General features: G+C 42.8%; 1 protein-coding gene across 2 annotated transcripts in view; it reads right to left on the minus strand.

Annotated features, from left to right (window-relative positions):
- Positions 1-18,965: 18,965 nt before the first annotated feature.
- The window catches only part of PTPRG (protein tyrosine phosphatase receptor type G), a 422,925-nt gene continuing 414,702 nt past the window's right edge, over positions 18,966-27,188 (minus strand). For both annotated transcript variants that reach the window (XM_050904924.1, XM_050904923.1), the window contains 4 exons: positions 25,585-25,731; positions 24,636-24,778; positions 21,370-21,505; positions 18,966-20,637 (listed from right to left, as the gene is read on the minus strand). In XM_050904924.1, the coding sequence (XP_050760881.1) occupies positions 20,491-20,637; positions 21,370-21,505; positions 24,636-24,778; positions 25,585-25,731 (573 nt within the window). In that variant the 3' untranslated portion in view covers positions 18,966-20,490. The remainder of the gene's footprint in view (positions 20,638-21,369; positions 21,506-24,635; positions 24,779-25,584; positions 25,732-27,188) is intronic.

The raw sequence follows: 27,188 nt of genomic DNA on the forward strand, positions 1-27,188 counted from the left end.
AAGAATCAGACAAGGGAACTTCTAGGACAGCCTCCTAGGCAGAATAGAGAGGGAGGGAGAGCAAGCAAATGGATTCATTTTAACACAGACCTTCATCAGTTTGTGACTGGGAGTCTGAGACATGGCTTTCTGCGTCACCTTCAGAGGGAAGCCTGACTTGCAGAGCCTTTCCAATGGCAAGTCTTTCGTAGCAGCCATGTTCTGCTGAGCAGTGCTGGTGAAATTCCAGAATCACATCATCACCAGCGTCAATATTGTAATCAGCTGCTAGTTGTCTTTGAGAGAAAACTTGGAAATTAAAGCTCCAAGTCACCTGCTGCTCTGTGCCTCTGGCTATGAATAGTATCGCAGAGGGAAAATCGGCAATAAACCATGTAATGCGGAACTTCTGCAGTCTGCTTGGCTTTGCCTGCCAAGCCAGCCTGCTTGCAGTTGACACCAATGCTATGTCAGTGTGTAGAGCACTGCTACGCCATTCAGGCATTGGAAGGAGAATGTTTTTAACAAAATAACTCCGTGTTGTGAAGATCTTTCTGTCTGCGTAGGCTTCCTAATGTAAACTTCTATTTGCTGTGATCTCACTGTAAGCTTTATATTACAAAGTCCTACATGACATTATTTGTAGTTGGCTGTTTGTCTGAACCTATTTCTTAGCCTAAGGCACAGAAAGGCAGGTGAATTTAAATTTTAGCTTTCAAGTTGGTTTTCAAATGCTGTCAGTTTAAAATATTAAAATAACAGCAAGTTCTAACAACATTCCCAGATTTTCTTGCCCAATTGACTGTCTTTGGCTTTACTGAACAGGGCTCTATTTGTGATCAGAGTTATGGACAGCACTATAGAGTCCAGGCTTTAAAATAACTGGGTAAAAATGTCAGTGCTGCCATTGACGTGAAAAGGGTCAACACTTGGTTTTCTGTCATTTATGTTTCGGCTTAGCAATAATGTAGTAAAGGAGATTTTCTTTGGAAAGATGAAGCAGTAAGTTCAGGAAGAAATATGAGAAAATAAATACATCCCAAGGAATAAGAAAATTACTTTCCTTAGGGAGTATCATTTATTTTCTTCATTAAACCATATCACAGAAGGTTATCAGTTGATGGTTAGCTCTTCAGTTTCTGAAAATGGACATGACTGGCAAAAGCTGTAGAGTTACAGCAGTTTACATCAGTTTTTTAAAGAGCACATTTTTTCTAATTAAATGAGGCTTATGCAGTCATGCTCTGTGTGTGTGTGTATGTATGTAGCTGTGCACGCATGCGTGCATGCATCTTTCATGTCTCTTTTTTCAGTAATTTTTGAAGTTGACCAATTGCAGCCAAATTCAACACCAAGGTTACTAGACCCAAAGACACTGCAGTTCTAAAAGTTTTGTGAAAATAGATGGCTATTCAGAGAAAAAGAAAGGCTATAAGGAGAGCTTACCACTTGCTAGATGTCAGAGGGTCCGTGCAGGATTCTTTCCTACCAACTCAAATCCGTAGGAAACCAGGCTTCTTCGTTCTGTTATTCATAGAGCTGCTTATCTACTTACAATTTTTCTGTATTTAAAGCAAGTGAAATGAAACCAGTTTATATAAGCAATCAAGCTATCTGTTGCTAAAATATGGACTGCTGTATAAATCAAGCTGTTAGTGAGATGCCCTAAATTTCCTCTCTGGAAATGGCTCTCTGTAATTGGCTAATCTCTCAAAATAATTTGTGATACCTTTTTACACATCGTGCCAACTGGAATAATCAAACAGCGCTGATTAAAATTATGCTTCCCCAGTTCTATTTAAAAAATGTAGTTCATAACTTTTATGTACTTTGAATTGTCTTAGACTGTTATAGACTCTGAGAAGGGACTGTTGTCTCTGCACTAGAAGACACCTAGCCAAGTGAAGAAATGGTTATTAGTCTCTGTTCATGTATGAGAGACTGTGGGTGTTACCCGTAGAAAAGATCATGAAAGCATTGTTGGGATCCATGGCCTAAATCCCACGCAGCGTGCTGAAGGTAGCAAGGTACATCACCACAAGGTGCTGAAGGTACCTCCCAAAAATGTAATCTCTGGCAGTAAAGGATTATTTTCAATGTAACCTGAGTATTATTTATCAAGCACTTTTGGACACGAGAGGAGTTATTTCTGGGGTACATCTCCCACTGTAGATATAGCATAGAATTAGGAGTAACATCCATTTAAAATCTGAGACCAGATGAAGAAAAGAAACTATAGGAATTCATTCTGAAAGGGAACTGAGTATTTTTAAAAAAATAAAGAGCCAGTTAATTTGGGACAGTAAAGTTGGAATTATACAAGTCAGGAACTAGTCAGTCACTGAGTCTTTTTAGAGATGCACTATGAGAGAGAACCAAAGTGAATCAGTAAAGAGAAATTTTAAAGGACTTCAGCTCAACTCCATTGCTTTTGGCTCTTCAGCTAACTGCTTTTTTCCATGTGCCTTCAGCCTTAGCCAGTGGGGTGGCAGGAGTGGAGAAGAGCACGCACACCAAACCAGATGATACCCACGCCAATACCCACTACCCATGCTGACCAGGAGCTGCAGCTGGTGATTCACTTTGTCATTCCACACCATCTCGCACTAGTGTCTCTGTGTGTGATAAAAGCAATGTATTGCTCTTGATCTTCATCCTTTTTTGTGCTCTGCATAATACCCAAACCAAGGGAAACCTTAAAGGCTAACAGCCACCAGTGCAATGTACAGCAGGATGTACTTGGGACCACAACTTGAGCAGCCTCTGGCCAGGCAATCCCTATTCCTCCGTGGGAGTCTGCAGAGCTGCCTGTGTGACCCCAGGCTGTGTGGCAGTGTCAGCAGCAGCTCTCACTATGGACTTGAACCAGCAGCTACTGCAGAATTTGCTCCTCTCAGCTAAGAGATCGTTAATTGCTAGTGTGTAGAATAGAGCAGAAAGGAAATACCCACCTAAGGATGTGCTCTCCACCTTGTTTTGACCTCTCGCCCTGTTCTTCCAAGCTGAGGTGCTTTTACCGCAGAACCTAAGTGCTCCTGTCTCAGCCTGATAAGTAACCCTGTATAAGGAATTATCTTCTAACAAACCGTGTGTTTGCAAAGCCCACACAAGTTCTGAGAAAAAAGAGGGTTTTCTTTTCCCCTATAGTTTATTGAGAGTTTTTGTTTGTTTGGTCTCATTGCATATGCTTGCAAGACTATGAGGAAACACAACCCTTGGAAGGCTGGGAAGTTATGATAACATATGCCTTCCTTCTCATCATCTTCCTGGTGTAGTCTGTGCTTAGATTTCATTCACTGGCTTATAGAAAAGCAATTGGATTAGTTTTAGAAAATGACTCGGCATGATATGGGGGTGAGGAGGAAGAGAGACAATGAAAGATCTCACAGCCACAAGACTGAGATTTACAATAAATGTGGCTTGGGAAAATTATTTGTTTACTTTGAGTAAAATTTTTAAAAGGCAATTAGATTACTAGCTACTTTCTAGGCCAAAATACATGTCTGAAAATCAGATCAATCTCAGTGGAAACACTAAGTTAGAAATGGCATCATTCTTTTTAAACAGTCAAAATGTTCTACAAAGCCCCATCTGTAGTTATGGAAAAATAAGGCACACATCACAGAAGTGCTTTAGAAAGAACCATCCATTTGCAGTCAGGGTGCAGGATTCAGATTTGTTTGCCACGACACCATTGATGTTCCAGACAGATCTTCCCAACATGACACAGGCAGAAAAATCTGTATTACTGAGAGTGTAGGAATATTCACACTGTATCCTGTTTCTAAGAAGGGACAATAGAGGATATCCAGGGAAAGTGATAAAGAGCAACAGAGATTAATTCTTACCAGGCTCTGACAGTCTGTAGACTAGGCACATGCTGAACCAGAGATCGTATCCACATCTTCGTGTTTACTCCTCAGTTTAAACTCCTTTGCATAAATGTCTGAGGATAAGGGAAAGAGCACCATACATAAATAAAGAGCAAACCTGTCTCTTTATTATGCATCCACACACTGCTACTGATGATGCACATGGGTCGACAGCTGAAGTCCCAGGATACTACTACAACAGAATAATTGCTATTCATCATAAATATCTTTGTCAGAAGACTGAAATAGATATGCCTAAAATTGCTCAGGAAAATATGCAGTAATGCCGAAAGCCAAGAGATTTAGTGATAAGGTGACAGTAAAATCTTGGCTCCGCTAAAGTCAAAATGAACTTTGCCAGTGGCTTCAGTAAAGCCCAGATTTTTGCCTTGAGAATCTGCCCGGACCAGCTGCTCTCCCTGGATGTCCCGAGAGCGTCTCCTGCCTGAAGGGGCTCCGAGGAAAGGTGTGCTGTCATGAATTCAGAAAAATGGATTTTAACAAGCATGTGTGCACCATGAATGGCTATGCTACTCTTTTTGTGACCAACCTGCTCTTTCCAGCTTTGCTATTAATTTTCACAAAGTCACATACTGCAGCTGAGCGGTCACGGTTGTCAGTGTTTGTATTCCACCTTGTGAGGGAGAACTGACAAAAAACATTCCGAGTACAGAGGATTTTGTAAAAAAAAAACATTGGCTTGCTATTTAGGTAGCACTGGAAAGTGACTGTTGTGAAAAATGAAAGACTTGAGCATAAACCACTTTTTTTCCCAACCTTTCCATCTTCTGTACATACAGCTCAGGAAAAGAACCACTCCCAGTCCTTCTTTGGCAATTTCTCCGGCCATTTTACAGCAAGTGCTTCTGCTTGTAGGTTTAGTACTTTATGTTGTGCCCATTTTAGTGAAATAAATCTATTAAGAGCATGGCTGACGTGACGGGAAACATGGTTTAGTGTACTGGTGAAGCTGTGTCTTCAGGCACTAGACAGAACTCCTGTGAAAGGAGGATTGAAGGTACCAGCTCAAAGATGGGGATGAGAGCAGAGATGGCCACCGCTGTGGCCTCACCGCTGCACTCAGACCCACAAACCTGTGCAGGGCTCTGCTGACTCTGAAGACAGTTAGCAAACTCTTGGTCTTGTTCCCAAATCTGTCTATACCGACAAAATGGCAAGAGCTAAGCTTCTGCTACAGGCATCAGTTGCCATGTGGGCAAATGCTGCACAGGGATTATTGATAACCACGTCCTAGGAAGAAGTGGAGCCCTCCAGAATATCAACAGCGTATGATAAAATCTAAACGAGGAACGCATAATGAAGCCGGGATTAGCTGCACAGAGAAACTTCTTAGTGCTCGAGTACTGCCTGTTTGTGCTGTAATCTGTTGCAGTCCATACTACAGCCTTATTAATGAGGTTAGTTTATAACTTATTAATAGATAATGTGAGCACCTAACAGATAAGAATAACATGGGTTACAAGCTCATCAGCAGATAAATGCTCTGTTGCAGTAATAATCAACCTGCTGAACTCTGTAATCACCTATAACAATTGAGACCTGTTTGTGAAAATATCTATTAATTCTTACTAACTGTTATAAATAGAAGTTTAATACAAAACATGGCAGTAATGGGCATATAATATGAGATCACTTTTTAAATACTCTTCTGTCTTTCAGCACTTGCTTATGCTTGACAAGATCCTTCTGTAAATAGGAAATATGTCAGCTAGAACTCAGGTGCAAGGAGAGAGAGAAATTTATTTTTCTTCTACCGTTGCATTGTTAGGAGGCTCAGGTTTTGAGCTGGGCAGAGGCAATAATGGTTTCATGAAAAAACCCAGTTTGTTACAGCAGTGCAGGTAAGTTGGGTTACGTAGAAATGACATCCTCTGGAAGTCACCCCCCTGCAGCAACTATTCCGTATCAACCAAATCATGTCCCCTGACTGTAGGTGGAGAGCTGGGCATCTGAGGGGGGCAATGGCCTCCTGTGCCAACCTGGTCACTAAGTACCTCATACCCACCTTGGATCTCAGGTTCCCTTGGGTATCTGAGAAAGACTTTGGGGTTTGTGTACTTAACACAAAAATCGTAATTGCAGGAAGGCTAAAATTCCATTCTCCTGAAGCTCATTACCTTCTAAATACCCTCAAGTCTGGGACTCAAAATAATGTTTTTGGGAAAGCAGGATGTAAGCTAGAATAGGTGTAATGACATGGTGTGAAACCAATCATCATCCGTTTTACACAAGTTGAAAATGAATTTTTAAAATCCAGCAAGAAGTTAAGAGTAAAATATCTGGAATTCTTTTGTCATCTGGAGGTCTGCTGCCATTCAGCTCAGGAAGACTACGGATGTCCCCGGTGCTGTGGAGGTGCCACGCGAGAGAGGCTATGGATTTAGTGCCACGATTTTCCAAAGCCAGTGTGGAGGAGCTGACTATATAGCTTTACAGCTATATGTATATCCCCATCCCCTATGAGAAGCTGAACTGCAACGATGCTACCTGCTCTGCGCTATGGCTGGGACAGACACCTAGCTGTGTGGATGCAGCCCACCTTTAGCAGAATAACTGTAGGTCTTTCTTCATATTGCTTTGCAAAAGTACCTTGTATCCTTCACCGGAAACTGAAGTCAACAAAGGAGTGGATAGGAAGGATTTTAGTGAATAAATTGGCTTATCTTCTGATACTATAGCAGCAGATAAAATTAAACAGAAAAAAACCCGAACCCACAAAAACCAGAACAAACCCCTTCCCCCAAGCAATAGCATTTTCAGTCATTATACTGGGAATAACATGCAACAATAGGATTATGATGACTGCAAATGTACCATATTGAAATAAAATTAGTTTAAAAGGCAGGAACAATATCATCATCAGGTAGCTTTCTTGCAAGGTGGAAAATAGCTTTAATAACTTTATTGTTGGAACTAGTCTTAAAAAATATGAAGGCTCTCCTCCTCCCCAATACAACAGTGATTGAGTTAAAAGCAAGAACTCTGGGTCTAGAGAGCTCTTTTGGTGTTCCCAGCCTATGAAAACCAAGGGCTATGGCATGCAGCTGAAAATCAGCAATGCAGAGCATTGAAATCTCATTCAGAGATGGGTGTATTTCAGAGTACGGAACCAAACAGGAATATTCATTATATGGAAAGTTAATGCATCATGCTGCCTAGGAAGGCCGCTGAGAGTGGCACAGGAAAATCAATAAAGATTGAAGTCTCTATAAGTGCAGGCAGAATGTGGAATAAGAGCTCCAAAGGCAAAGAATCCAATTGCCAAAGTTAATATTACCTTTTTGGGACACACTTTTTGGACTTACTAAGAAGGAAATAACATAATGGGACTTTGCTCTCTATTTTGGAAAGGCATCGCTGTATAGCCTGAGGAAGAAAAGAGGGTGAGAGATGATTCAGGCAGAAAATTTGGGCAGGGGTGGCTGTGTGCTCAGGAAGACATCAGCCCTGCTCAGGGCTTGTAGTGGGTTGACCCTGGCAGGACACCAGGTGCCCACCAAAGCCGCTCTATCACTCCCCTCCTCAGCTGGACAGGGGAGAGAAAATACAATGAAAGGCTTGTGGGTCGAGATAAGGACAGGGAGATCACTCAGCAATTACTGTCACGGGCAAAACAGACTTGACTTGGGGAAAAAAATACTAATTTAATTTATTACCAGTCAAATCAGAGTAGGATAATGAGAAATAAAACCAAATCTTAAAAACACCTTCTCCCCACCCCTCCCTTCTTCCCAGGCTTAACTTTACTCCCAAATTCTCTACCTCCTCCCCCCAGCAGCACAGGGGGACGGGGAATGGGGGTTTGGGTCAGTTCATCACACGTTGTCTCTGCCGCTCCTTCCTCCTCAGGGGGAGGACTCCTCACACTCTGCCCCTGCTCCAGCGTGGGGTCCCTCCCACGGCAGACAGTCCTCCATGAGCTTCCCCAACATGAGTCCTTCCCACGGGCTGCAGTTCTTCATGAACTGCTCCAGCGTGGGTCCCTCCCACGGGGTGCAGTCCCTCAGGAACAGACTGCTCCAGCGTGGGTCCCCCGCGGGGTCACAAGCCCTGCCAGCAAACCTGCTCCAGCACGGGCTCCTCTCTCCATGGGGCCACAGGTCCTGCCAGGAGCCTGCTCCAGCACAGGCTTCCCACGGGGTCACAGCCTCCTTCAGGCATCCCCCTGCTCCGGCGTGGGGTCCTTCACGGGCTGCAGGTGGATATCTGCTCCCCCGTGGACCTCCATGGGCTGCAGGGGGACAGCCTGCCTCACCATGGTTTTCCCCACGGGCTGCAGGGGAATCTCTGCTCCGGCGCCTGGAGCACCTCCTCCCCCTCCTTCTTCCCTGACCTTGGTGTCTGCAGAGCTGTTCCTCTCACATATTCTCACTCCTCTCTCTGGCTGCAACTGCTACTCCCATAACTTCTTTTCCCTTTCTTAAATGTTATCCCAGAGGTGCTACCACCATCACTGATGGGCTCGGCCTTGGCCAGCAGTAGGTCCGTCTTGGAGCCAGCTGGCATTGGCTCTATCGGATATAGGGGAAGCTTCTAGCAGCTTCTCATAGAAGCCACCCCTGTAGCCCTCCCCGCTACCAAAACCTTGCCATGCAAACCCAATACAAGGCCGTTCATTGCTGAGGCTGTGATTAAGTGCCTGTTAATAACAAATATCTGGTCAAAGCACCCGAAGTGGTGGTTTTTATGCCATTTGTGAAAGAATGGACTTTCCTCGTCTGGTGTAAAGTCTGTGGGGATACAGCTGCCCCAAAAGAATTTTTTGAACAAACTGGAAACCACCAGGAGGGCGTTGGACTGGGTCAACATTTTCTGCCATGTGTCTGTGACTTTGTGATAATTCACAAAATTAGCTTTATCATATTGTGGAACGTGGTCTTCCTCCCAGCTACATGCAGTGGCAGGAGCATAAAACCAGGGATCATCTGAAAGAAATAAGGGCATAAAAAGTGGGGGTGGGACTACTAATATCCCTTATTTGCAAACTTGGCTGTAATTTGAACAACTTTATGCCATTTATATTAAATCACCGTCTTCTTTTGCTTGTCATTTTGGAGCTTATCCTTTTTTTTTTGTCATACCTTTTATGTGACAAACTCCAGCTTAATATTTTTTTTGGCAGTTACATACTTAATCTTCCCGACTTCTGTGGATACCAGCACAACAATCTGTTTCAGAAACTATTAAAGCTGGGGAATCAGAGACGAGTCATTGATCTTTGCTGGGGACTGGAAGGTGCTGAGCCCTGGCTGCTCAGGTGCCCATGACTCAAGCTGGGGAATTAGGAGGAGAATTTTGGCAAATAGAGAAAACTGTGTTGTGACAGGGCTCTGCTCATCTGACCAGGTTAGCTTGAATCAGTTACTCTTCTTAACGCACTCATAAAATGTTCTCCCAGTTCACTGGGTGAATGTTATGAAGATACAATGACATGAGAGCTGGCTATGGCACTCTGCTATTGTGGAGTTGTTATGATGCAAGAAAGATACAGGACATTTTTTAACACATGTAAATTGTAAACACAAATAATGAGATAAACAAATATTGTAAAACTATACTGATATCCTGCATGAAACCAATTAGGTAAGTTTGTGGTGCGCCTCATTCTTTCTAAACCCATTACACAGTGGACTACTATGAGATATGTAAACCTATCAGATGAATAAAACCCTGCCAATTGCAAAGGTACTTGTGATGACAAAGAACAAAGATTGAGAAGAATTTAAGTTTTTTGTTACATAGTGGCATTATCAACGAATGCAGTGATTTTAGCTTCATAATATAAGACCCTACTGCTACAGATTTCGGGAGCTACATCATTGCTAGGAGGTCAATCGCATTTCTGAACTGCATACGGGATCTGTAGCCTGATAGTAGACAAGCCACCTGCCTCCTTTTTATTTCAGAAAAATGAAAAGAAAATAGGGGAAAAAAAAGAGCAAAGATTTACTTATGGCCAATTTCACAGGCTGCAATCAATTTGCAGGTCACTAGGAGACTTTCAGGCAAAGGCGTAACATATGTCTAACAGGCTTAAAGTAAGAGGCTATCTAGAAAATTGGATTTAAGTAATAAGGAAGCTTATTTAAAGCACTAAAATTCAGAAGGCAGAGTCTTTCATAACTTAAGTTACTGAACTTTTAAGAGTTTTTATGATTTTTTTTTCCCCCCACTAATGGTGTTTTTCAGCTTGACAGCTGGTATTAAGCAAAACTAAGGACATTCTTTGCTAGTTGCAAAGTGTGATAACCTTTCTATACCTAGCTAAATAAAGTGTTAAATAGCTTAACCCTTTTATTCTGTGTCACCTATTTTTATACAGCTTGCTATATTACAGCTACAATAGCCAACAGCTTGCTTTGGTCACAGTCACACCCATGGCATTTGAACACGCCGGCCATTCTGCAACCTGATGTTCTCTACAAATGTCAATTCACAATGTCATGAATGAAATTATATTTAATTTAAATGACATTAAATGATATTTTAAATTAAAACTACAGCTTAGAATCAGAATGTTCATCTGATGATCGGACTCAGAGTTCGTCCAACAGTTCTGACACTGAGCCAATACCGTTAAAGATAATGATTTGAGCCTGTTAGGAAAAATTCCTGGAGGGCGAAGCTGTGTGGTGCTGATGGTCCCATCAGGCTGTATGTAATGAAGGCCTCAATTTGTTGTTTTTCTATGGTTTTCTATTCTCCTTGATAGTCTGCTGATGAAACCTGATAAGCACCTTGTTACAGAAAATTGTTCATTTATCTAGTATGTACAGGACACCCCCGTTCCATCCCTCTTGTGCACCATGTAGGAACCTCTTCGCAGAGAGAAAACAGCCAGGCTTTCTTTAAGAGATCATAATTTTACTCCCATGCATTGGCTGAGAGAATGCTAAAGATCTCATTTTATCCTGCAATCAAGCTCGTCAGCTCTCTCCTTGCTTTTCCTTCTCAGCAAGGAACTGAAGAGGATTGCAGTCTTCCCTTCTCACAGAAAGAAGGAGCATGCAGCATCTCAGAGCTCTGGTGCTGAACTACAGAACTTGCTGTGCCACGTGCCAAACAGATATTATTTGAAATAGAGTTCTCCCTCCCTTAAGTCTCATTCTACAGAATTCATGGTGATTGACATTGTCACCAGTATTTCACTAAAAGTCTGTGTGAAGGAAGCACCTCAACCAATGGATCAGAACACGCTGAGCACCATAAGCGACTGTGGGGCATGCTGATTTCTGACTCTAGCAGACTATCAAGTCTTCAGCTATGTCCCACACACAGCCTCCTGATTACCCAGTGTGAAGTTAGTGTAAATCAATAGCAAATGGGCTGGTCAGATGTCATTGCTGTTTCCACCTACGTAGTTGCTGGAGCTGTCACGTGCCCCATAACAGCACATGGAGATGGGGCAGGCAGTTGGGCAATGCATGGTGCATGGAGGGACTGTGGGTCCGTGTGGTGCGTGGCCGAGAAGCCACAGTTTCTCTATTAAGAGGTGAAAATATTTTTCGAGAGTCTGTACTCGATCTCTTACAGTGTCTGGGTTTTATTTGGAGGTTCCCTCTGTTGCCTCAGTGTCTCATTCCCCCAGGTCTGGCTTGTGAGGGCTAGTGTGACACCAGCTAACAAGACTGCACATTACCTTCTGGACACATACGGTACCTATGACCAAAGCAGCAAAACATTTTATGGAGCAGTACCAAAAGTAGCCATCAGCTGTCTCAAACCCATCCTAGGCCAGATTCACGTGTAGGAAAAACTTCAGCGCTCTGCTCACTCCTGGCTGCTGGCATCATCCCCTGATGGACCCAGAGAAAGTTGGGACCCATAGAGCCTAAATGGTGCAGAAAAACATTACATAGGAGCCTGTAAAATCAGAGCCTGCTGGCCCTCATCTTTCAGACGGGGCATCATTTTAAATCATAAAAACCCAGCAAAACAGCTGGTGGAGGGTTGTGCCACATTCCCTTCTATCAAGCCTTGGGCTTCCAGCCAATAACGCTATCCTTCCAAGACAAAAAACACATACCTTCTGGCTTTCTTCTGATGTTGACTCAGAAACTCTCTCTTTCAGCAGCTCCTCAGATAAAGGAACAAAGTATTTATGATTAGATATTGTGCAAGAATATCCTGTGATATGGGACATACGACCAGCACGGTTTGAGTTTGGGAGTGACAGAAATTATGAGCCATACAGAAAGCGTGGCTCATGGACACAAAGACAGTGAAATATGAAATATTGGAAACCACTCCCTTAAGAGACATGGAACTGAAATGCAGAATCTTTTCAAAATTCAAAAACATAACATAAAACACCAGCAAAGCAGGCGTCAACTCCTAAACAAGGATTTCAAGACATAAGGAAGATAACAACTTTAGAAAAGAAAAGCGAGCCCAGTGACTGTCAGATTAATTGAACACAGTGTCAGGAAAGATTGCTCTGTGAAGTGTTGCTTCTTAAAGCATTACAAAGTCAGAAAGACATCAGAAACATTGATTGGCAGCAAAGGGGAAACAGAAACCACAAGTGATCAATAAGGCAGCTGCCAGCAGGTGGGGGTGATATGTCAGCGCATGAAGCACTTCATGGAGCTTGAAGTGCCTAAGTAATAGGACTGGGACCAAAGCATTGATCAAAATTATTTTTATGTTGCAAAAGGTCTTGAAAGTACACCTTCTGGCATTTGAATCCATTTAATAAAAATGCTGCTATTATTTGTGCCTGCTTAGCATGACTGCTAGCAGCCTCTGGAAGCCTTAAAGGCTGAACTCATTAGCTATTTATTACAGAAGAAGTTGGGATCTCCTGATACCACCAATTAATTCAGGCGTGTTGTTAGTAGTGGGAAGTGCTGGTAAATCATATCTTTGTTGCCAAAGTATTAATGAACTACTTACTGTATGTTTCCACTGGATATAGGTCTCAGCCAGGCCTCTTCCCCAGCATAAGCACAGAATCCAAGCACTTTCTCCAAGGCTTTGCCTTTTCTCCTGTCCTCCACTCCCGCCTTTGTTGCTCACCAAGACGGCTCAGGAGGACCAGGGACTCCTGGAGCAAATGCTGCACTGCCTTTGTCTGCAGTTTAGGGAGCTGCTGCTGAGCTTGGCTCAAGGCGAGGAGGGTAAGTTAGAGAAGAACAGCCACTCCATAGCCTGCAGCAAGCTCTGCCCCATTTGTTGTATTTGCACATGATGATCCGGCTAGCAGCAGGGTGGAGGCTCCACCTCAGAGCTGCTGCTATCTAATAAAAATGCAAGTTTTCATTTAAGGGGCATTTAAGGGGCTGCCTTGGGTTGTTCTGATTTCTGTAGCTGCTACAGAGAAATCTTTTTTTGTTGCATCGCTGTCCCAGGCGATGTTCCCACTGCCCAACCCCTACCTTCCTTGTGGCTGTTGGTGCTCTATTTCTTGTCATATCTACCAAAGTTGTAGGAAGAAGATTACACCCTTTCTTCAGGAGTGGGATTTTAAATACCAGGAGACAAGCCCCACAGCCTCTCCTCCACTCTTGCATCTCCCAGGCCATCTCTCTCCAGCGTTTCACTAGGCAATGTCCCAGTTCATCCTGTCTTTGTTCAGAGGATTTCCAGATCACTGACCATTCCCGTTGCTCTCCTTTTATCTGTCTTCAGTGGGGTTACATTTTTTCCCTGTGTGGTTCTCCCTCCCAAAAAGAGACAGTTTTAAACCTGCTGTGAGTAGGCTGGGAGGGTTTCCTTACCTGGTCCCAGGTTAGACCTACCAGGCCTGCGTTTGTCTTTTTCTTGCAGCCCGTGGTGTTGACTCGCGTGCAGCTTGCCATCAGCTCCATCTTTCAGGCACTTCCTGGACAAGCGGTATTTAAGCAGCTTTCTCATACTGTTGTTACGAAGCGCTACGTACCCTCCTACCTGTGCGTGCAGGGGCTGCCGTCTTCTCCACGGAGGTATGGCAGCCAAGCTGGGCAGAGGAGCCTTCCCTGGGTGCCCAGCCCCAGCTGCCTGCCCCTGGCACCCAGCCCCAGCTGCCTGCCCCTGGCCTGCAAGCCAAGCAGAGGGCACTGGGCTCTTCTTGCTGCTGTAGCATCCTGCAGGGCAGGCCTGGCAGGCAGGGAAGCAGCTCCCTGCCCTCCCACGTTCGCTGCCTGAGCAGCAAGGCAGGTGGAGCCTGCCTGTGGGCTAGTGTTGGGCTGTTACTGGGATGCAACATGAGGCAGTGCCCTGGAGCAAGGGCTGGAGGAAGCATACTACGAAGTCAGGGGCTTTGCAGGAGTCAGCAGGCTGTGACTGCTAGCACTGCGGTGTCACACTGATCACAGTCCCCATCCAGTGTCCCAGCCTCCCTCTTTCTCACAGTCAACCAAAATGTGGACATTACAGGTGAGAATGCAGCAACCCAAAAGAAGGCAGACGTACAGCGGATTGATTTTACCCAGCAATTTTACATCAACAAGCAATTTCAGTTATTGATGTTGTTCGTCCCTGTGCAGGTACTGCTCTGGAGGCTGCGTGCTGCCTTGTTTCTGAAGGCTCCGTCAGCCCAGGCAGCTGCCGTGCCCCCGCTGCAGGCAGGTGTGCCTCCGCGGCTCCCTGCTGGCAGCAGATCTGAATGAGAATGTATCCACAAACCCAAGCGGTTTTCCCAGAAGACCAACAAAAAAAGTAACAAACGCATGCACTCAGAACGGAATCGGCACGGGAGGCAGTATGCGGAGCTGTTGAGGTTTTGTTGCAAAACACCGAGCATCGATGGCGTAACGTGCGCCCGTTTCAATGACAGCTCTTGGCTCCGATGCAGCAGGGAGGCATGACTACTAATGCGTTCCATGGGGAATATTTGCTGCTTTATCTCTAGGATTTGGAACATCTGTCCCTCCCTCCCTCCCTCCCTCCCAGTCTGCCTGAGATGGGGATGAGTGCTTTTGCTTTTTCTACCGCAGCTCTGGGGTTAGTTGGGCAGCGGGTAGATGCAGGTTATCACAATAAATCAGGTGACAGTGGCTTGGTGGAAGCCCCTGTTCCTCCAGGCAGACACCTGCTGGTAAACCAGAGTTAGATCTAAGGAAGGGCACACGCAAAGGAGCTGGCAATAAAGCTCAGGCTCTGAGGTCCCGTTCTGAATGGGGACAATCCCCCTTCCAACGGGGATTTTGATGGGTCACAACAGTCTGGGGAGGAGCAGTGGTGGAGAGGGAAGGGGGTTACCGGCAGCTCTCTAATAGCCGGAGACAATTAAGAAAGGAACAGTGAGCTCCACTGTCAAGTGACTGAGAGACAGTTCCCAGCTGAGGACTGCTTGGAAATTTGAGATCTAATTAAAGCAGGCCTTGGATCTCATCATTCTTCCTGCACGCCTGGGACAATGAAATACGGACTCGTGCATCTGTTCTGTATGTGTATTTGATGCAAATAAGGAAGAAGTCTGTAAATACATCAAAAACCATACTTTATTTTATGTATAGCAATACAATTTACATATTAAATAACACTATAATAGAATGATTTGATATAGTTTAACATAACAAAAAGAAGATTCTTCAAGTTACAAAAAACCCCCAAACAAAAAGCAAAACAAAATGAACAAAAAATCTCCCTCAAAATACTCCCTCCCACCCTCTCCCCAAACCAAACACCACATTTTTTTTTTTCTGAATGGATCAATGAGACGAACGTATCCAGTGACTGGCTAAGTCTAATTCCTATTGCACACACTGACAATGGAATAAAAAAAAAAAAAAAATCCAACTTTCACAATCACTGCCCCAAAGAAATGACATGTATGGAAATCTTTTTTGAGTGTGATGATGGTGTCTCACTACCTCGATACACAGAAGGTATGTATTCACATAGCCACCACAGAACTAGGAAGGAGGTGAAACTAGAAAAAAATTAGCTTTATATGAAAATATAAAATTCTATGATTATATACCATAGATACAAAGTTCCCAGAAGATGCTTATCCAAGCAACAAAATATTTACAGTTTTAATGACTTTGCTATTTTAAAAATGAAGGAAAAGAAAATAGGAGTACACATGAATGCTTCGGTCTTTAGAAACAATGGCTGCTTGCTAGTTTCAAATGTTCTAACAAAACAAAAAAAGTCACTACCCCAAATGTTGGAGAGTTGTGACATTGTATAAAATTGACTATCTCCTCTTTTGGAGACGTTTATTCTTAAAACTCAAGACATTTTTCTTGAAATTAATTATCCTCTGTAGAAAATGCTTCCCTTTGCAAATAGTTAACAAAAACACTAAAAACAGTTTAACAGCTAAGACAAAGTAGAGGCCAAATCTCTTCATTACAGTTCCTTCTCTTTCTTTATTTTTGCATTCCTTCCCCTTTGATAAGTAAAGCCAATGTAGTTCACATTGTTAGAATGGCAACAAAGAGAAGAAGAGCAAAGGGGTAACAGTAAGAGTTGAATTACGTCTGTGAAAAAAAAAAGAAAAAGAAAAAGAAGAAAAGCAATGCAGTGGATTAACAAATAGGCATTTTCCCTTCATATAAAAATTCACTGGCACCATTTGAACATAAACTTCAGAACACAAGATCTGATGTCAAAAGACATGAATTTGAGAAAGACTGCTAAATCTTTAAGACAACTACGTTTTAATTTTTTTTTTTTTAAATTAAGTTGGTTTTGTTTTGCTGAGAATTAGTAGTATGTATCTTTGGTAAAATTGATATCTATGTTTTTTAGCTTTTAAATAAAATATATCAGCTTAAAAAAAGATTGATAAGAAGGCAGTTGTGCTGTGTCATAAAGATTCTTCTCCTAATGTTCCAAAGTATCACTCTGGGTTCAAGCAATTCAAGCAGTCAGAAACTGGAAAAACAACTGAAATTCTGCAGATCCTGTAAATGATTCCACTAACCTAGAACAGACCTACAGTACAGAAACAGTCACACACAAGAAGTAGTTTAAGGGTTTCAGATTTTTCTTTTTCCTGTTCCTAAATTAATATTTGGAAACAGACACTGTGAAATACTAAGGACAAATGCTGTTTAAAATGAATGTTCTTTAGACCTTGGTCCTGCAGAAGAATCGGTGCTCAGCCTGAGCAGTCCTACCGGCTCTCCCAGACCTGCCTGCCGATGCCAAGCTCACCTACAGGAGTGTTTGTAGGATGGGGCGCTCAGCTGAGACTGTCACCCATTTTAGATGTTAAGATGACACAGCAGCTTTCCAAGCATTCCCTCTTGGAAAGCTTGGCTGCTCTTCTGGGCTCAACGCATGGAAGTCTTTTATGCCTTTCACATGGTCTGCGGGCGCAGTACACGTGCAAGACATGGAGAAATAATATTTTCTAAATGTAGACACACATATGCATGTGTACTTCAGTCCTCGATTTCCTTATTTCTCAGGGCTGCTGCTGAGGACCCCATTTTATAGCGACGGGATATACTCAGGTTCTCTTAATTTGCAGGCCTGCACATTGTCTGGGAACTTCTGATGCCTGAAAGACATCCCGACCGAATGCCAAGAAGTGGTTACAGTGGGGGCGTTGGTGTGGCAAAAGCAAGGTTGCGAGGCACAGAGTGGGACTTTGGCCAGACACGAGAGCAGCTCAGTGGAGCTTTACGAGTACACATCTCTGAATACACACTCGCTCCTTCTGCCAGTCTTGCTCAGTCCCAGGGAAAGGGTGCAAATCCATGTAAGAGAGCACAACTGCAGCTGCTTACAGTAGGATAGATTTGGCTCTTCCGCACTCTTAATCCTGACCTTCACAAGCAATTCCTACCTTCATCCACTTCAAGCCTAATGCATCACTACCATCTATTGGCTATCTGACTGTCAGCACAGCACTTAACACACAGCTTGAGTCCCTGTAAAAAAAAATCCATGGAGAACTCATAGAACATCAGTGTAAATTGTTTCCCCATGGATTAAACCCCAAGCAAGTATTTCAGGTGTGGGAAAACGCCAATGCAAATGCATGGATTTTCAAAGCATCTACCCAAGTTCAACCCCCACAGCCTTCTTTCATTGATTTTTAAAACTTGTAGAGAAGGTAAGGGATTAAACCAAGGATATTCAGGCAGTGTGTCACAAACCACAGTTATCTTCCATCATGCCAGTGAAACGCAAAGTAATCAGCTGAAAGTACTGAACAAATCCAGCCCTCTTGATGCCTGCAGTAATCTTTGTGTCACTTAGCTCTTGTCAGGGTTTGAATTCTTAACTTCTCCCTACACCTCCCCAGGAACTTAAATACTTCAGATTGAACTGATCCAACTCATCAGAGTCCCTTTGTGCTACCAGCTGGAATTGCCTGGGGCCGGGATCACTACTGGGGGCGCAAGGGGGGCTCCCCAGCCTCTAACGCTGATGCACACTGGCCAGCAGACCACTCAGCAAAACCTTCCAGCCTTTGCAGGCAGCAGTACTTGAAAACTTACTTAAACGATTCTCATTACTGGGGTGTAGCGACTGGAGAGCCAGTCTTAACTCCTACAGACGTTAACTGACTCCCTCCTCGGTGCTGGGTTGTCCCAGTGCAAAGGGGATGCAAACTACAAAGCAATCTTTTGAAACATTTTGCACATTTTTTATTTGACCTAGCTGTTGCTGGACATGGGATTTCCTTACTGAAACCATGGATATATTATACTGTTCAGCATTAGCAGTTATTTGGATGACTTGTATGGAGGGATTCAACAAACTGAGAAGTAAAAGGTGACTGTGTAAAAGGTTGCTGATGAATTCTTGAATACTTTGGTGTTGAATTAATCAAGTGTATCCATACTAGGAAATCTTTCCCTTATTAAAAATAAAAGGCCAGATGTTAGCACATACCAGTCTGCATAGCTCCTCTGCTCTCAGCGAGGCCGTATCAGTTTGTACCTCGTGAGGTTCTGAACCAAAATACCTACTCTCCATATAATTTTAAGCAGTTCGCTTTCAGCTTCCTTGCGTGTGAAAATGCACAGAACCTTCCTCTTAGCTAAGCTTCCTCCTTGCCCTCCCCTCCAACAAAAGAAGTGGGTTTTGCCTTGCCAAATGTCTGTATTTCAGCAAGACTGGACTGGCAGAAATTAATAGGCTTACATTCAAATGAAAAAATATGCTGCAACATTTTGACAAGTCCTGAAAAATTACAATGCATGTCTTGTGCAGTTGAAATTTAAAAGTAAAGAAACTAATGCCATACATAAGGGATAGTGCTTTTAACTGTATACCAAACGTCAGGATGGTTGAAACGACATATTTCCTTTTCAAGGCAGATTCAATAACCCCTCCCTACTCAGCCGAGCTATGAAGGACACGATTAGCTTTAATTTTCAGGAGAATTAAGTATGTGCTTACTTCTTTTGTTAAATAGGCATGGACCTTGTTGAATTGTCACCAAATACAAAGGAAAAGGGAGCCAGTGAGGATGTATACTTAAATGCTCCAAACAGTAATTCAATTATTTATATAATCTGGGGGAAACCATTTTATTTGGGAGGGAAAACACAATAAGCTAGGTTTGTGCTAAGGAATTAGTCTGGCAAAAAAAAGAGGGAGAATGTAACTTTATAGGTAGTTTTTTTATTAGTTTGCTTCACCAGTAAATATGGATCAGTACTGTATGTTTTAGCACTAAAGTATGAAAATTACACACCTGTAAAAATGGCATCTAACAGTTATGAAATTAAGAAACGCCTGTCACCATGTAACATACCATTAGGTGTGAGGTCATATTCAAGAAATAGTAAGGAAATTAATGTGTTTAAAATATTGAATAGCTTAGTAATGTAAAATATTGCTACCTTCAATATATCTGAAAACAGGTCTGATTTTGGGTTGTAGTAGATTTCTTACTGTATTGGCTCTGATAAGAATAAAACCAAAATACTTTCCCATCATAGGGCTGATTAAAAACTAAAATTGACATTTTTCTGAATACATGGGGAAACTTTGAAATTGTAAATTCAAAACCTATCACCGCGTCCCACATACGAATTGCATCTAATTTATAATTATATTGTATGTAATTTATATATTCCATGTGAAGCAAGTCTTAGGCCTGTAAGCGTACGAAACAGCAGTTTGAAACAATACAGAAATAATTGTTTCAGCTCCACAAGGCTATTACACCCTCACTGTAGCCAATAATCACCTGCCACGTTTTGTCAAGAAAGGATGAACGCTGCTCATCCACTCCACTGGAATGCAGAATACCGTTACCAAAACTGTGACATGATCATTAAAATAATAAATATGGTATGAAGGGGTACAGTATCTGTTGGAGAAAGAATCCATCTGGCCTAGCATTCAAGATTTAAGATTCGAGGGTCACGGTAGTTAGCAAAACTTCACTGCATTTAAACGAAACAGAAAAAGCGTATGTTTGTTGTCATGGAATGTCACATCAGGGCTTGTCTTGTATTAGAATATTATAGGCAGTAACACTGATCATATAGTGCAAACTAGATAAAATTGCGTTTCACTGTGTGAAATAAACAGAGGTGCAAATGCTCAGTAGGATACCATTAAGACATAAAATGGCAAAAAATAAATATCAAAACTTTTATCAGTGTAAAAAAGTAATTGGGTTATTGTATAACCTAGAGTCTGGCAAAAAAGGCCTCAAAAAAGTTCACTCAGTCTTCAGAAGTTCTACAAATTAAGTGCCTTTTCAGGTTTCCAATTAGACAAGAGACTCCATGCTTTCTGCGGGATCAGATTCGTCACTGGCCATCACAGCACCATTTTTGTCCAGTGTCATGGGACCGTTTCCATTTTCCTTAGTGCTGACCAAGCTTAGCATTGCCTTATAAAGAAACTGGTACTGTTCCTGGAAAAGAAGGGACAAGTTTCAATCCTTTAAGTGTACATTAACGAGTGGCACTTAAATTTGGCATTTCCAGGGAAGGTCATGGATATTCATTACTAGAAGCATACATATAGCAAAGAAAAAGACTTGGAGAGCAATTACCTCTGTTAATCTAGTTTAACCTTGTCAACCCAAAATTCCAGCTTTGGGTCGATTACATTATTCCTGATATATTGTTAAACACTACAGGAGGGCAGGACAATACCTGCACCCACAGCTCAGCCCCAGGTTGTTCCCTCGTACCGGCAGAGCCACGCACGCTGAGGCAAGGGTGCTGCTCTCGCTGCACGCTGAGTGAAGGGCTCCTCTGTTGAAGCTTTATCTCCCTGCAGCTCTACCTGCCCTGCTGCACCCCTTCGGATCACAACGTGCCAGGTTTAAACAGCACAGCTTAACTTACAGGGCTGGCAGGAGGATGATGACAAGCTGAAAGGTCCTTCTCTGCTAGGGCTGCCTGTACAGTGGCCCCCTAACTGTATGAGAAATAAGCTGAACTGCAAATCAGAGACTTACAGTGTGGGTTTGAGGTTTATAAAAAACGACAACTATACAAAAAAAGCCCAAATGCAAATTCTGCTTTGTAGCAGATGCAGTAGGGCTTGATAACATACGCAATGTGTGTTTTATTTCATGCTTTTGGTCTCAGATGAAAACCTTGTAAACTATCCATTTATATTCCATGTAAAGACTTACAATGTCTGTAAATACTCCAGGCCGCATAAGATTTATCATCTTTGCCACCTGGAAAACATCGACAGCATTTTCATTCTCCAGCTGCTGGGACAGAGTGGTAAGGGCACATAGCGTTCCCGCTGACACAGCTCCATACCTGAAAAATCACACCAAAATGATAAGTTACTCAGACACGTACCTGGGCACTGACACAGAGCCATGGAAATGTTGATATAGTCTTATTTGGTTACTGTAGTTCATCTTTGTATCTATTAAATGCCTGTTTTATACTGGCTAAGTTTTAGTCATTTTAATTTTTAGAAGAAATTTGATGGTACACCGGTCATCTCAGGATGTCTGCAGTATTCAATACAAAGAACTGTATCAGCAGAAGAACGTGAGCCATTTAAAAATACCCAACCTGGAGACTATAACACTGAAATCAGTTCTCACATGCCACATGTACTGAAAGCATCTGCATTATAGCTGAGCGTATTTTAAATTCATTAGTGGGAGCTCAAGCAAAACATAAACGATTAGAAAGAAATGAGACTTTGCCTCTTCCTCCACATCTGACAATTATAGAAAACTAACATGGATATGAGGTGCTCACAAGTAAATGGGGCACATCTCAAAGTCTTCCTTAGGCCTCGTTCATCGGCAAAAGGCAACATCCCTGAGCTGGGCACCCAAGAGACATTACGGACTCTGAAGAGTTGAGCTGTGCCGTCATTTAATAAGAACCCGAGCAACGGTTATTCGTCGGGAGCATGACTCAATGTGTCCTTGAGATACTGGTCAGGTAGAAATCTTACTGCTGCTAAATCTGTGGGTGTGCTTGAATCACGTGTGCAGTTGCGAGGCATGGCATAAAGGATCCTAAGCAACAGGGGCTTGTAACTGCTTCTGAGGAGCCTCAACTGTCCTCTGCTCTCCCACTACTCAGGAGACTGAAATACTGTCCTGGCTGTGCTATGGGTCTGCTCTGTGACTTTGAGAAAGTCTGTGTCTAAATGTCCCCACCTGTAACAGGGGACATCGGTGCTGACTTGCTCTGTAAACCGTTTGGAAAGCTGTACATGAAAACTTAAATAATTGGCAAGTGCTGCAATGCCATCTGGTATCATAAGATTACCACTAGGATTTTTTTACAGCATTCCTGTGGAAATTAAGACATATGCTGACTTAATTTCATATGATTTTTGCAAACTCAGTTTGCCTAGAAACGGGAAACAGAAATCAGATCACAATAGATCTGCTATATTTGATGAAAAGTCTGTAGAAGAAGCAGCAGGGCTTCTGCAGAACTATATAGATGGCTGTGACTGATCATCTACAGGGATAGTGGACAAAGTGGCCAGTGTGTGTGCCTGACAGGACACAACTAAATGTCTCTGAGCATCTCATGGCCTCATTTTTACTTGGGCTGATAACCTCCCGCTCCCAACAACCTGAAGGCTTTTCTTACAGAAAATTATGCAGCAAATCTTTATCTAGTTGCCTACATATGGGCAGTTATATTTAAAAATCTTGACAACTGTCTCGAGTTGGAATTTCTGAGCTTCTTTGAAATGTTATCAAGTTCATCCCACCATGTACTTCCTAAACACCACACGCATTTAGTATCTGCAAATTCATATATTTTGAATTAATCTGCAGTTGTAGTTATTAGTGGATTATGTGATATAGTTGTTGCATGTAGTAAAGGGAAATTTTCATTTTCAGCTACATTTGCTTAGGCTCCAATGAAAAGCAGAATCCACATTATGTATTAGACATAAAAATAAAATCATTGAATATGACAAATAAACCAAAAAAGCAATTTACAGAAAGAATGACTCAGCACTGTTAGGAATGCGATTTTGATTTTTTTTTTTTTTTTTTGGTCTAGCATGAAATGCCCAAATCAATAATGGTTCTAATTTTGTAAAACATAATCTTAAATACTGCAAGAGTAGCAAAACCTCACTTCAGACTACCCAAAGCATGAATATTAAAACTAGCCTGGAATTAATCAGTGCTGGCAAAAGGCAGCAGAGCTTACACTGTGCATTAGCAAGGCAGGAGACAGTGGGAGAAAAACTACTTGCTGCAGCCCAAGGCATCATTTGCAGGAGTCGGTTGGGAACAACCTGTTGCAGCAGCAACACACCGATGTGAAGTGAAAGCTCTTTCAGCAATAGCAGATACCAGCATGCGATCGCACATCAGCACAAAGGCTGATCTGACCACTGAAATACCAGAGCATGGTAATAACGTTTTTGCACAAAGGTGAAGATTTCCAAGACTTTCCCACTAATTCTGTTTTGTAGCGATGGCAAAAGGTCTAATGGACTGGAGCGCAGGGGGGTTGCAGGTATAGCAGTCGTTTACACTGGCTCGCTGTTCATTCTAAAGGCAACTCAAGCAGTGTCAGAAATTGGACTTCCTTGGGGTTTTAACGGCAGAATGACTCCAGGAAGCACTCTGCCCGCCAGGAAACAGTCCCTCCAAAGGGATCCTGTTAGACCCGGGCTCCAGCTTCGCTATAATGGTATTTTACAGCTCCATCATGTGTGCAAAGTAATAATATGTGATGCAATATTTAGCACCCTTTATAATTGGGCATTCAAGCATAGCTGGCAAGACAATGCTCACCACTGCACTACAAAAGAGACAAGTGTTGGGGCACGCTGGCCCTGTGTTAGTGGGCACCCTCCCTCCCACTTGGCACCGTATGGGCCCCTTGGAGTGTTTTTGGGGAAGCAGAAGGAGGAAAAATAAATCTGCTCTCAGAAAACCTGGGCCCTTTGTCACAAGATACTTCTGCTGCTCATCCTGAGACACAGCTGAGCCGAGCTTGTTCTGTCTTACATGGCACATTAAACCTGAGCTGTTAGACAGGAGCTCAGGCTGTTTTGAAACTAGTTTCCATAAGCCCATATTGGGCTGCTTAGAGCCTTATCTAAACCAGGGCTCTGCTGGGTTCTGAAACAGGTTGTAGGATTTGTTTGGGATACTTCCAGGTCCAGGAGAACCCAAAATACTTACAAAGCAGACACAGCCTCACTTTCTGAGTCCACCTAAGGTTACGACCAACATAAAAAACTATCCTAAGCAAAATGTACCGGGCCTAAGATGCCAACTGAAAACTCATCCCTGGAAGTTTAAATATTCTGATCCTGTTCCCTAGACCACTAAACCCCATCCACTCCATGCAAGAATGGACATCAGTCCTAACAAGCGTCCTGTAGCTCAGTAACTCCTTGTACAACCTGCACATAAATGGGAGAAAAGAGATGACATACTCATCATGAACTATGGTGGGGCCATCCCTTGTTAAGGCCTCTTCCTTGATTACATTGATAAGTTCAAAGGTACTGCTTATGGGAGCATCTGGGTTTGGCCATTTAGGACACTGAAAGTGGCGGACTTCCAGAACGTAGTCATCCTGCAACAAAAAACCAGCCTGGGCATTAGCTACTTTAGTGTCACATTTATCCACTCCAGGTAGAAAGAGGAAAGAGCCTCACTACAAACTGAAGAGAGACCTTCTTCTTCCAAACAGTTTATATAGAAAGAAGAAGACAGACACACAGCTCTAGCATCTCTGTAAGAGTGAACGTCCTAAAATAATGCAACTTTAACAAAATGTTAATTGAGAAAAGATTTTGTGTTTGAGTTCAGGGCTTATATCCATATAAACCCCTCTCAGAGCCCTTATAGCTCAACAGTCAAACAAGAGAAGAGCAACCAAGGAATTCAAATTTAAAAGGGCTTGCAAACTAATGCTTTGCAGCAAAATCCAGCTGCAATCTGGATAGCAAACTAGAGGGAGGTTTATAGCTCAAAAGAAATGTGCTTACATAAAACCCCTTAATTAAGACCCCCAAACAATTAAACTAAAATGCTGAATTTTATAAGCAGAAATAGGACAATAAACCTTGGTGTATTTTACAAAGAATAATTCAATCTACTTGTGTGATTTCAAAATGAAAAACCAATGTCTTCACTTTCAAATAAGACAAGCAATTAATACTATGGTCTCACTAGCTAGAGGAATCTACCTGGAAGTAGATGATGTGAGAGGGAGAAGGAGCCAACGAGAATACCTTTCCTCTGTGAGCACCATGCCCGCACATGCATTTACAAGTAAACCCTTTTCAAAACTTTCTGAGCTCTTCTTCTTCCGTATTTAAATGACATCAATAACATTTTGGTGAAAAGCCATGACCCACATTTGGAGGTTTATTTTACCTGGGTAGCTTCCAGGATAAAGTCATGGATGATAATTTGCTCTTCGTTAGAGAGGCACAGTCTGTCTTTGCTGATAAGGGTCACAGTAAAGGCCTCACAGTTCATGGATTCCTCGCGACTTGGCCAGTACACAAACTCATCTTCTGCCTGGAGGAATGAAACAACACACTACTGCAGCCTTTCAGGTACACCTTGTGTGTGACTGAAAAATCCAATGGATCAAAAAATTGGTTTGATAAATAGAGATGATCAGGAGCTGACCTTTAAAAACCATTTCTGTCGAAAACAATTTTACTATTACAGTAGGCAGTAAGCCTGCCAGATCCTTCCTTTGTGTGTCCAAACAGGTAACGTCTGCTTTTTAATTGGTTTCATAGGGAAACGGTTATCTTAGCTCACTCATACTTAACCTTTATGTTGCATCCCAGGCTTTATTACCTCCTGCCTACACAGTTTTGTATGAAAGTCAGATATCTGTCTAGAAAAAACTCATTGACCTTTAAAAATTAATTGCTTATTATTTTTAATTTGTGTTTATTGTGGTCTAATCGAAAACTCAAGGTCTGTGGATCAGGTCTAGATAGAAGATTGATGGATACTTATGTAGGGCTTGAATTTTTAGGAGCGAGGGGAGGAGTGAGGAGGAAGGAAGAAACCCAAATATTCTTAGCCTTGAAAAAAACACTGGCTTAACTTAATGCAAGTTCTCCAGCAAAACTCCTCTACTGAAGGGACACTGTAAAATCTCAGTGAGACTGTGAATGGTGGAAGAAGCTCAGTGCTGAAGTAGCCTAACTGACAGGATGTAGATAACATACTGTCAAAGCTATTCTTTAAAAAATAACTGTGAATTCCTCATTTACTGCAGAGAAAGGAAATTAGGCTCTGTCACCACATACATGCAAAGCCTGTTTCTCCTCCTGGCTTCAGGGATCTATTGTCCCTGCAGTGTAAGCACAGAAGCTACTCTGGCAGCATGCACAGCACTGCACGCCTGTGCCTCTGAACAACCCATGTTTTACTCACGAGAAAACATGAGCTACGAACCCACTTCATCCCTCTGCGGCCACGAGCGTGTCTCTAAACCCAGGCTTATTTCTGTGGGCCTGGAGCCTTGATGCACATGATATGCAAGATATTATTGCGATTTGGGCCTTAAATGTTTATTCTGAAAATGGGACTTCGGGTCCTAAGTCCTCTGAGTGTCTTGACAATTCTGCCCTCAATAAGCAGAGGCGCCGGCAAGCAGTGTAATATCGCTGAACGCTGGGGAAGTGACCTGTCCTGCCACGTGACAGGTCCTTATGCAGCAGGGAGCTTGCATTATCGTCTTGTCCTTTGGCATTACACATTCAGCACCTTGACGCTGGCTCAGTCCCGTGCCACCCCTCCTTGCCAGCCAACACAACCCACACCACGCAGGGATGCTACTGCCCTGCTGGCCAGCCTCCACCCTGGGCACGGTGAAGGTGAAAGAAGGGACCAGGCATCCTTGCAAGGGATGTGGCCGAGTCCAGTGTTCCTCCTTTACCCTTTAATCACTATTGTTCTGCAGAGCAATTTCATGTACTTGTAAAGACAAGATCAGCCTCTTCATTTCCACC

The sequence above is a fragment of the Gymnogyps californianus genome, chromosome 13, assembly GCF_018139145.2.
Source record: "Gymnogyps californianus isolate 813 chromosome 13, ASM1813914v2, whole genome shotgun sequence".
In the NCBI taxonomy this organism is placed as follows: Eukaryota; Metazoa; Chordata; class Aves; order Accipitriformes; family Cathartidae; genus Gymnogyps; species Gymnogyps californianus.